At 44.6% G+C, this 12,424-nt stretch overlaps 1 protein-coding gene across 1 annotated transcript in view; it reads right to left on the minus strand.

Annotated features, from left to right (window-relative positions):
• Positions 1-6,212: 6,212 nt before the first annotated feature.
• Positions 6,213-12,424, minus strand: part of PXDC1 (PX domain containing 1) — an 83,227-nt gene continuing 77,015 nt past the window's right edge. Inside the window, exon 5 of the mRNA XM_058432640.1 lies at positions 6,213-6,358. Within this exon, the coding sequence (XP_058288623.1) occupies positions 6,259-6,358 (100 nt within the window). The 3' untranslated portion in view covers positions 6,213-6,258. The remainder of the gene's footprint in view (positions 6,359-12,424) is intronic.

The raw sequence follows: 12,424 nt of genomic DNA on the forward strand, positions 1-12,424 counted from the left end.
AGATGAGACAGATCAGAATGTGGCTTTCATTTTACGACTGTTCAGTAACATGGGCAAGTCACCTCACCTCTGTAGCCTTGTTCGTCTTGTCCTTAAAGTGAGGATCATAATAGCCCCACTCATATGCTTGCTGCCAATGGAGTAGTGCCTGGAAAGGGTGTACCCCAGAGCCTGCCACGTGGCAGGGGCATGATGGTGGCAGTCATTGTTGCTATTTCTCACTAAGATCTGTGTGAGCTGTGCTTTCTTTGGAGGAGGCTCCAATTCCAAGCAACACTGCTCCTACAGTCCTGAGCAGCAGCTGCCCTGGCAGAGCCCCTGTGCCACGTGCAGACCATCTTGGCTGCAATCTGTGTTGCCTCTAGTGCCCCACTGGAGAGCAACTAGGGAGAATCCACCGACAGGAGGAGTGGGCTCTGCTGCCAATTAGTTGCTTGCTGTCCTCTCCCTTTCTCTCTCCCATCCCTCATGACACCCAGGTGCTCTTGGTGTCTAGTGCCAGCTCCAGTTTGGCAATTAGAGGCCGGTTTGGTTATTCTCTATTGGGGTCTCCCACCAGCTGCTGCCTCAGTGGCCGCCCTGGGTGAAGAATCCTCCCAGCCCCAGTCAGGGCAGTGGGCAGGGTCAGGGGCACGCTGGTTCCACAGAGGGTCTCCCTACAGCACGGCCAGGTGGCACACTAGGTGCTGGAGACGGTCCCGGATAAAGAATATCCTTTTCCGTTGCATTAGAACTTTCGATATGTGAGAAGTACCCTTGGCAGCCACACGTTCCATGACACAGAGCAGGGGTTTCAGAAAGGTGGCCAGGTACTCAATTATTCACCTTCCCTGTGGGAAACCAGATACGGCGGCACTTTTTCAACTGCATGGAATTTTCCAGCTTCCAGTGTGGCTTTGTGTCACATGTTAATTATTGGTTAGTATCTTAGCAGAGATCCGCAGACCTGTGGATGGAAGAAAGGCAGGAAAGAAGGCACTTGCCTGAGGAGAGGGGGGATGGAGGCAAGAACACCCGTCAGCACGGCTCCAGGGAATCCTGGGCTCACCCTGCAACTCGGCTGAGCCGCGTTGCATCCTTCATCTTCATATCAGTAAGATCCAGTGATACCTACCCACCCCACAGGACAAGATGGGGGATAAAGTGAGACATCGGCTGTGGATATTTTTTGGCACATGTAAAGTGACTAATGTTATTGTTCATTATTTATCATTACTTTTTTTTCTTAAGAGACAGGGTCTCACCATGTCACCCAGGCTGGAGTACAGTGGTGTGATCATAGCTCACTGCATCTTCAAACTCCTGGGCTCAAGCGAGCCTTCCACCTTGGCCTCCCGAGTAGCTGGAACCACCAGCGCATACTACCACACCCAGATAATTTTTAAATTTTTTGTAGTGACAGGGTCCCCTGATGTTGCTCAGGCTGATCCCAAACTCCTGGACTCAAGCAATCCTCCGACCTCGGCCTCCCAAAGGGCTGGGATTACAAGCGTGAGCCACTGTGCTGGCCATTTGTCATCATTAATACTAAGTTATTATTCTGCCTAAGACTAGCCCCAAGCAGTCCACTCAAAATGATTTCCCATGTGTCTCAGGATTCAGTTTTGTCAACTCTTTTTTGGGGGGATGGGGAGCACTGTAAGCATGAGGCTAAGGGCTAGGACCAAACTTGTCTCCTGTCACCCACGAGCCATTGTAACATGTGGAGTGAGGACACCGCCCTGACTTAACTCTGCAGGCCTCACTCCAGTGCATCCCCAGACCTGTTCTGAGTCTCCATGCATTCATTTCACGATGCATTTGTTCCAGCAGAGCCAGCGAGCCTCATTCTTTCTTAGGAAAGGATGTGCTAGCTTCTTGTAATTCAGGACCACACAGAAACAGCCCTGAGCCAGTGATAGGAAACTCACATGAGTCTCATGCATTGTGGTCTTGGGCAAGACCTGACCTGCAGCCCGAGCCTTTTCCTTAGTCAGCTCTGCTCCTAGATTATTCTGGAACCATGATGCTAACAAAGTGGAGGTTCACTCCCCTCTCCTACCTGACCACTGGTTCTTTCAGGGAGCAAGGCCAACAGTGTTCATGGTTGCATGTGTAAAACAGGGTCTTTGAACTTCTCCACTCTGCAGGTGGGTCACTGGGATCCTGCAGCCTCCACAGAGCTTGGGAGTCTGCAGTTCCGTGGTGGAGAGGACTCCGGGGTTTCCAAGGTCATCCTTCCCACTAAGTAGTTAATTAAATGGGTTGGAAAAGCAAGAAGTTTTACATTCCAAAAGTCCGTTGCCTGCCGCATCTCTGTTAGGTAGTCCTAGATTTTGCATTAGTAACACATGTGCTCTTGAGAGCATGAACCTAGGGGAAGATGGGAATTTAAAACCACGTATAAAGGTCATGTCATGACTTCCGGATGGTGTTCTTAAAAATGGAACTGGATGCTTTCAAATCAGGCAGTAATTTGAACACAAGAATCCTTAATACAAACGAAGATTACAGATCCAAAGAAGTGAATGTGTTCAGTTATATTTAATACATTTAGCAGCTTCTTAAAAGCAGTCATATATGAACTCCAACTTTTCATTATTGTTGTTTGTAAATTTGCCTGTACTTCCAGAGCCTTCCTCTTTAAATATTACACGACATTACTCACTCTGCCAAGAAAATATTGAGGTGTCAAGGCTTCTGTTTGGGAAGCAAGTTCAGACTCCCTCCCCCCGCCCTGCCCCAGATAAACAGCTCTTAGCTGCAAAACCAGTGAGATTTTTCTGGGTCCCATTTTCCTTCTCTGGCTTATGGGGATAACCATAACCAGCTAACCAAACCATTGTGATAATTAAGTGATGTGCCTCTAAAGCACCTTGGAAATTTAAGACAGTTTACTAATGTGGCTAGTTAGGAGTAAAATAAACGGCTGGGCTGGGAGCGGGGCAGGGGGAATGGCCCTTAATGGGTATGGCTGTTTCCATCTGGGGTGACGAAAACATTCTGAAGCTAGATAGCAAATGGTGCACATCACTGTGAATTACTTATTGCTACTGCAATGTACCCTTCAAAATGGCTACAAAGGGTCAATGTTATGTGTATTTTATCACAATAAAACCATTTTTTTTTTAAAGAATTAAGGTTGAGCTTCCACTTCCATCTATGGCCGAGCAGCTTGAATCAGACCAACTCTTCTGCGGAGAAAAACTATAAAAGCTGGCTACTATATAGAAAAACTATAAAAGCTGGAGTAACTGATGCAGTCAGGGTTTAAAGGCCAAGATCTCAGGGGAAAAGTAAGTGCACCGAGGTCAGCCTGACACTCTCTACTGCTTTTCACCCTAAAGGATGAAGATGGAAGACTTACAACACCAGGACCAAGGTCGATTATAAAGCTCTAGTAATAAGGTTAGCGTAGCACAGGATGTGACAAATAGACCAGTGGAAGAGAACAGAAAGTCCAGAAAATAGCTGTGTACATGTACACATATACTGGATTTAGACAAAGGAGGCACCACAGAGCTGTTGGGAAGAGATAGCTGAGTGAATTAGATAAACATATGGAGAAATAACATCTTGACCACCCACTACCTCACACCATACACACAAACCAATCCTAGCTGGACCAAAGGCTTAAATGATGACAAGGAAAACAATGCAGTTTCTGGAAGATAGCACAGAAGAATATTATCATGATCTTAAAATAGGAAATGTTTCTAAAACATGACACATAAAGGCAGTGATCATTTGGACTGCATAAAAGTTAACTCTTGTAATGATCATTTGGACTGTATTAAAGTTAACTCTTGTTCATCAAATGACACCATTTAGAAGGGTGAGAAGGCAAGTCATAGAATGGGAGAATATATTCAAAACATATGTAAGACAAATGACTCAAAACCAGAATACATTTTAAAAAACACTTCAAAGAGCTAAGAAAAAGACAGTCCAATATTTTAAAAGATGGGCAAGAGATTCTAATAGGTATTTCATGAAAGAGGCTCTCCAAGTGGCCAATAAACATACAAAAAGGCAAAAATGCAAGTTAATACCATAAATAAATACTACTATATACCTGCCAGGACGGTTAAAGCAACAAGAACTGACAATACTGTGTTTTGGCAAGAAAATGGAACTACTGAATGATGAAACACTGCTGTTGGGAGTAGAGTTGGGCCAACCATTTTAGAAAACTCTATGGCAACTACTAAAACAGAGTGTTCTAAGTATACTTCAACAACATGCCTAGCTATGTGCACCAAAAGACACATATAAGAATGATTATGGTCAAACTGTTTATAATAGCCCCAGAAAGGAAACAGCTCAAATGTCCATCAAGTATAGAATGCACACAAATACACTGTTCATATATTCCTATTAAGGAATACTCTACAGCAATAAAAATGAACTTCTATAAGCACAAAATGGATTAATCTCACAAGTATGAGGCTGAGCAAAATAAGCCAGACTTCAAACACAGCCAGTCTGATTCTACTTATATAACATGCAAGATCAGACAAACTAATCTGTGATGCTAGAAGTCAGAATAATGTCATCCTCGTCGGGGGTGGTGAGTGAGAGGGCGAGGAAAGCACTTCTGTGGTGCATGCGGGCCAGGCTCTATTTCTCATCTGTGTGGGATTTTATTGCTGTGTTCACTTTGCAAAAATTCATGGAGCTGTGTACTTATCATTTGTGTGCTTTCCTTTTTTTTTTTTTTTTTGAGACGGAGTCTCGCTCTGTCGCCCAGGCTGGAGTGCAGTGGCACGATCTCGGCTCACTGCAAGCTCCGCCTCCCGGGTTCACGCCATTCTCCTGCCTCAGCCTCTCCCAGTAGCTGGGACTACAGGCGCCTGCCACCACGCCCGGCTAATTTTTTGTATTTTTTAGTAGAGACGGGGTTTCACCGTGTTAGCCAAGATGGTCTCGATCTCCTGACCTCATGATCCGCCCGCCTTGACCTCCCGAAGGGCTGGGATCCTATCTTCATTTTTTTTCCGTGTATGCTTGAGTGGTGAGAGTGCTCACATTGTTACGCAGCCATCACCACTTGCATCTCCAGAACGCTTTTCATCGTGCAAAAATGAAACTTCATACCCAGTAAACAGTAACCCCTCATTCTTCCTCCCTCCCCCTAGCTTTGAGTAACCCCCCTTCTACTTTCCATCTCTATGAGTTTGACCACTCTAGGAACCTCATTTGAGTGGAATCGCACAGTAGTTATCTGTTTGTATCTCGGTTATTTGTCTCAGCATAATATCCTCCAGGCTCACATGGTTGTTGCAAATGACGGGGTTTCTTTCCTTTCTAAGGCAGAGTGACATTCTACTGTATGTGTAAACCCATTTTGTTTGTCTATTTATCTTTTGATGAACACTTGAGTTGCTTCCACCTTTTGGCTATTGTGAATAACACCGCTAAGAACGTGGTGTACAAATATGTCAAGACCCTACCTTCAATTCTTGTAGGTATATGTCCAGAAGTGGCATTGCTGGATCATATGGTAATTTCATGTTTAATTTTCTGAGGAATGCTATACTATTTTCCACAGTGGCTGTATCATATTACATTGCCATGAACAGTGCACAAAGGTTTCAGTTTCTCCACCTTCTTGCCAACAGTTAATACCTGTTTTTCTTATGGTGGCCACTCTAATGGCTTTGAAGTGGTATTTCATGGTGGTTTTGATTTGTCTTTCCCTAAAGATTAGTGATGTTGGCATCTTTTCATTGTTTGTAAGTCGTTTGTATATCTTCTTTAGAGAAATGTCTATTCAAGTACTTTGCCCATTTTATATTTATTTATAATTTTCTTACATGTCTTTAATGTTTTAAAAAGTCGTATTCGTTTATGGTGTACAACATATTTTGACATATGTATATATTATGGAATGACTAAATCAATCTAATTAACATATCCATGGCTTCAAATACTTATTTTTTTGTGGTGAGAACATATAAAACCTACTCTCTTAGCAATTTTCAAATATACGATACATTATTGTTATCTACAGTCACCATGTTGTATAATAGATCTCCAGAACTCATTCCTTCTACCTAACTGAAACTTTGTACGCTTTGACCTATGTCTCCCCATCCCCTTCACCCCCACCTCTGGTAAACACTGTTCTAATCTCTACATCTATGAGTTCAACTTTTTTACATTCCACAGATAAGTGAGATCACGCAGTATTTGTCTTTCTGTGCCTGGCGTATTTCACTTAGCATAATGTCCTCCAGGTTCGTCCATGTTGTTGCAGATGGCAGTATCTTCTTTTTTTTAAAGGCTGAATACAATATTCCATTGTATGCGTATATACAACAATTTCTTTGTCCATTCATCCATCAGTGGACACATAGCTTGGCTATTGTATATAACGCTGCAGTGAACATAGAAGCACAGATATTTGTATAAGATGCTGATTGTATTTGTTTTGGGTGTATACCCAATAGAGGGATTGCTGGGTCATACGGTAATCCTATTTTTAATTTTTGGAGGAACCTCCAAACTGTTTTCTATAATGTACCAATTTACATTCTCACCAAGAGTGTACAACGGTTCCCTTCCCTCCACATCCTCACCAATACTTGTTAACGCTTATCTTTTTGATATTAGCCATCCTAACAGGTGTGAGGCATTTATTGTGGTTTTGCTCCTTATTTCCCTGATGATTAGTGATGTGAGCACTTTTTTCATATACTCACTGACCGTTTGAATACCTTCTTTGGAAAATTGTCTATTCAGGTCTTTTCCCCAGTAGAACGATTTCCTTTTCAAAGTGTTTGTGGTTAGTGTATACACATGCACCTGATTTTTGTGTGTTAATTTTGTACTCTGCAACTTTGGTAAGTTGAGTGACCGGTGCCTGCAAGCCCTTTTATAAGAGCACTAATCCCTTCATGAAGGCAGAGCCCTTATGACGTAGCCATCTCCCCAAAAGGCCCACCACACAACGCTGTTGCATTGGGGATTAAGTTTCCCGTACATGAATTTTTGAAGTGGACAAAAACATTCAAATCACAGCATATGCCAAGCTTGAACTTTACATTACAAAAGAATAAGAGCAATGAAAGATTCTTGAGAAAGTAAGAGACACAGCCAGTCTGACCAGTCTTTTGCAGGCAGGAAGGTTAAGATGGGTTAAGAGTCTCCCAGGTTCCATGATGATACGACCTGCTGAGGACTGAAGAATTGATGGCATGCTGTTCATACTGTGTCCTGGTAAGAACTATTCCACTGAGTACATCATGGTAATTGTTTACAGGTTGAAACTAGTTGAAATTGCTTAAATTTGAGAAATCATTGGCCTTCCTGGCTTAATTTAAAAGCAAACAAAACAAAAAACATAACAGCAAAGCTATGAAACCGCATGACCAGCAAAGCTCAGAAAAAGTCATGCATAAAATCAATAAATTCTAATCTTTTATAAGTAACATATCCCTTCTGAATACTGGGTTAAAGGAGAGTGGGAGAGAGGCTTTGGGTGTACTATTAAGGTAATCATATAAAAATAGATGTAGGAAAGTGGCTATCCATGCAAGGATAGTTGTATAAATACAAATGCCTACTGATATGCAACACATAATTTCATGTACACCTAACAGTCCCGTGAAATGTTCACATTGTCTAAATTCCAGGACTCTGTGAAGCTGCACTTTGAAACATCGTATTACTTAAATATGAAAAAGAACTAGCAGATTTCTTGCCACTCTAATAGTCTAGGTTAGAGGTGACAGACAGCTTCAGCGCTCAGGCAAGACCAATTGATTGAACTGCATGGGAATAAATTCCAGGACTCTGTTGGGATCGGGGTAGAGGAGTGGGATGGAGTAGAGGTGCTGGCACAGGTGAGGATAGTCAGGCATCCTCATGATCACCGTCCTTGTCCTCACTGGCTGAAGCTGTGCCCTGGATGGTAGGCTGAATCGTTACCTGATGGGTCAATGTAACTCCTCAAGTTCCAGATTTTACCCTATCATTGAAAAAGAAAACTCCCAGCTCTCCAGATTTTCCAACCCCATTAATCTAATGGACATTCCTTCAAAACCCTGACACTCATCTCAAATCAGCAGAAAAAAATAAGCCTGTCGAGCAGTGAAAGAATAATAATGATCAGTTATGGTATGCCTACTGGGTGCTGTGTGGCAGGTGCCAGGATGAGCTCTTTGCCTATGTCCTCCCATTCGACCTTATAGCAATCTTGTTATTAGAGTGGCATTATCCCCAATTTACAGGTAAGAAAATACACCACGGAGCAGTTAAGGAAGTTGCCTAAGTCACACAGCTGAAGAGTGGTAGAGCCAGTAGAACACAGGTCTGCCCATCTGCAAAGCCTGGCCCTTCACTACTTCAGCACACTTCTTGAACGGGGCAGGAACAGCTGTTTAACTCACTGGGAAACACGCAATTTAAAGGAAATACACTAAGAAGTCCTACTTCATAGCCCATGCCCAAAGTATGTCTCACTTTGACATGGAATCTTCTAGAATGTAAGGCAGGGCCTTTGTCTGCCTTGCTTCTTTAGTGTCCTGGTCCCTAGGAGAGTGCCTGACATAAAATAAGTACATTCTACCAGGAGTAAGGAATTCTTAGACCCAAACATGCCCCTGGCATAATTTGCTTCCTTTAGCTGAGAACGCCACATTTGGCCACTTTTATCCCATGTCAGCCTTTGATTCAATTACACGAAATGATGTAGCCCAGTTTCCATAGAGAATTTTCTAGCTTAAAAGCACAACAAAGTCGTAGCCTAATCCAGCCAGAGTCAGAGTGCGCAATAACCATCAGAACAGAACCTATCCCTTCCTTAGGTGTCACTGAGCCAGCTTAGAACAGAGACTGGCTGCCTCCAAGGTGCGAGGGATGGACCACACACACGGCAGCAGGGAAGCTAGGGCCCCTGGAGTCTTTCCCGGCAAGTTTTATCATCACAGATCAGAAGTGGTCAAAAGAGACATAGGGCAGCTCAACCTGTTGGTGATTATTGTCTGGTTTTACAGCTGCCATAAAACAAAACTGATGAAATTCAGCAAACATTCCCATCACAGAAGTCACCACCTCCACCTCGCGGCACTCCAGCAAGGGTGTGAGTGGCGGGAGGTTAGGGGAGTGGGGATGGGAGAGGAGCAGGTCCGGGTGTGTGGAGGGTGGTCGTCAGGGTTGCATTGATAAAGGAAGGAGAGGAAAGAGTTCAGCCTTGCAGACCTTGTGGTCCTGCTTGCTTCAGTCTGGACTCCTCACCTGAGATGATTCTTGGGTAGACTGGCATCATTTTTAGCCCAACTATCAACTCTAGGCCCTTGTCCTTCACTCTCCCCGGTCAGATCAAAGACTGGTTGAGAAGGGGACCTTTGCAGCTTGCTGTACAAGAGGCAGTGAGTGGTGTACAGTACCAAGAGCAGGGTCTTTGGAAGGTCCAGGGGCCTGCAGCTTCCCTCAAGGTGCAAGGGCTGGGGAGACACAGCGGGGAAGTGAAATCCCAGCTCCCTGTTTGCTCACTCTGAGAGTCAGCTTCCTCCTCTGTAAAATGGGGCTGTTGGGGAATTAACAGAGAATTTAAAAATCACCACTAATTGTCTGTGTGATTTGGGACAAGTTGTTTAACTTCTGTGCCTTAATTTTTTTTTTCTGTACAATGGGGACAGTGACAATGCCCTTTTCTAGCTCACAGCATGAAGGTTAGGAGCTGGGTAACACGAATAAAAGGGCGGTGTCACTTACAGATCATTGCAGCACTGTGGGATGGGCATGTCCATCGAGAATCTTAGGGGCTGAAGCTCATTTCTCTGACCTTGGTTCCTCATTCTGCCCAGCCCTCCTTTCCTCCTGGACCCCTCAACTCCTGCCCTACAGCCAGGCGGTATGGGCCCTGCACCAACCCGCCACGTCCTGCACTGTCCGTCCTGCACACCACTCACATCTGGCCACAGCTGGCTCGCTCCGCGTGGCAAAGGAGCAGGGAACGGACAGCGATGTTCCTCAAAGCTTTCTCTGTTGGGAGGTGTGGGGGAAAGGGGAGGGCTGCAACCTTGTGCCTGAGGCCTGTGCCCTGGGTAAGGAAGTTGGGGAAAGGGCGCAGCAAACCCCTGACCAATGCTGGCTCGGTCAGGAAGTTTGTCCTCTGAGGACCAATAACGTGCCTGACCAGAGGGGCATGAGGGAGAGAACGAGGGACCACAGTGGCAACCTGGACACCTGTCAATCCCGTGCTGCTGATGTCAATGGATTCCAGAGAGCTGATGAAAGGAAAAAAAAGCTCATTCAGCTTGGCATAAAAATGTGAATAAATCACTGCCACCGATGAAGTTTGCTTACCACTTCAGGCTACTTACCATGTGTACAAACACCTTGTTACTGAATTAATGATAACATAGGATTTATTTCACCACAGCACTTAGCTCCATGATTGTCCTGCCCGCTGATGCTCTGACACGGCGTCATCTGCTCATTCAGGGGTGTGTGCAACCTCTGATGAGTTAACAGATCCGAATGGTGTTTCTCAACTTTTTAGGCATTTGATTTCTAATCACCTACACCATGGCATTTTAATACCACAGATATACTACACATCTGTTACATACTGTGTTTGTGTATATATACATATGACTTATACATTAAAAGATTAAGATCTTTTTTGCCCCCTGATGACTAATGCTCTTCTCGCAGGGGTGATATTGTCCCCACTGAGAATGCGTTATCTGCACGATGCTCACCAATGGCTGTTAACGTCTCAAAAAAAAGACACACCAGGCGTTATGAGACTGCTTTTGGAAATCTTACGAAACAACGACAGCAGGAACACCCAACAATTAACTAAATCTGATCAAGCTTATAGATCTAGCTACCAGTTTACGGGAAAAAACGGAGCACTGAAGAATGTGTTCAATAGCACCATGGGGATGAAATCAGCCAGGCTACAGAAAACTCTATCAGGCAAACAACGTTGTTTTTCCAACAGGTAAACTGCAAGGGAAAAAACACAGAGAAGGAACCCATAGATGAAAGCACTTCAGAGGCACATCGGCTACCACCTGCTAGCCTGCAACTGCAGCTTAGGAGACCCAGTGGGATCTGATTCAGCCAAACTTTGAAAGTATGCGTGAGCCAGAAAAAATAATATGAACACAGACTAATGCTATTATAAAATTATTATTAATTTATAGATGTAAAAATGATATTGTTATCTTTTAGACATATATACTGAAATAGTAGTGAATAAAATTATTAAATCTAGAATTATTAAATCTAGGGTTTGTTTTGAAATAATCCTGAATGAGGGGGAAGTGTGTGGAGATACAGATAAAACAAGATTGGGCATTAGTTGATCACGGTTGAAGCCGAGTTTCGGATACATGAGGTTGATCGTACGACTCTCTTTAATTTTGCACGTGTTTGAAGTGTTCCGTAATTAAAAGTTAATGAAAAATAATTAGGTTGCCACCCAGCGGTGTCATCTGGGGGAGCCATCTGGACTCACCAACCACCCGCAGTGGATCCTTGCTGGAGATGGCGCCTGCCATGAGCTCTTTTCTTCCCCCGTGCCATCCTCACCACGGCATTTAACTTGTGTGAAGAATCACCGTAATGACAGAGCCCCAGCAGAGGTTAAGCAGCCTTGCCACATAGGATTTATTCCGCAGGCCACATCTGGACAAAGGCCAAGGTATTCATTTCTTTCCTTTCCCAGAAAAGCTCAAACTGCCTTTTCCTATTTGTCCCCTCCCTTGTCACAGTGGGAAGAGCTTGGGTTTTGGAGTCAGATGAGCTTGCGTCAATCCCAGCTTTTAAGTGGGGTCTAGGGTCACGGGACCTTGTTTTGTAACTGCTGGAGCCTGGCTTCCCCATCTGTAAAATGTGGAATGTCAGTGAAAGAAGGCTCTTCACTGCTACTGATCACACCCACTCTGGCTGGCTTTCAGAACCTTATGAAAGGGTCCTAGGTAGCTCTTGGAATCGTCCTAGGTGTATGTGAAAGAGTTGGGTTTGGCGGCTTCTCAGAGAGCAGCCGTACCTGAGTGACACTGCTAGACTATCCCAGTGAGGCTGTGCTGCCACATGGCTGGAACCTGCCTGCCTCTGGCACCCTTTCCAGGGTTGATTGATTCTGTGTGCTGCTTCCTTCTCAGTGGCCTCAGCATCTAAGAGGAAGACTCCTGGAGGTGTTGCAGATTGGCTGAGCTCAGGCCCCACACCAGCACCTAGGTGCATGGGAGGAATCCAGGAACATGAGTTCAGACTTCCAACTTGGGGACAGGTGGACTCCTGAGGTGGAGGAGACCCAAGCACAGAGAGGATGTTCAAAAATGCCGGTGACCAATGACAGCAGGAAATGTCTACTGTAGACATGGACCTGGAGCCTTTCCAGGGCCTCCATGCCCCTTGCAGACTGGGTAGATTTGTTCCAAACACACCTTCCAGACCCTGTGGTGTCTGCAGCATCTCTCAC

Source organism: Hylobates moloch, unplaced genomic scaffold, assembly GCF_009828535.3.
Source record: "Hylobates moloch isolate HMO894 unplaced genomic scaffold, HMol_V3 SCAFFOLD_20, whole genome shotgun sequence".
Taxonomy (NCBI): domain Eukaryota; kingdom Metazoa; phylum Chordata; class Mammalia; order Primates; family Hylobatidae; genus Hylobates; species Hylobates moloch.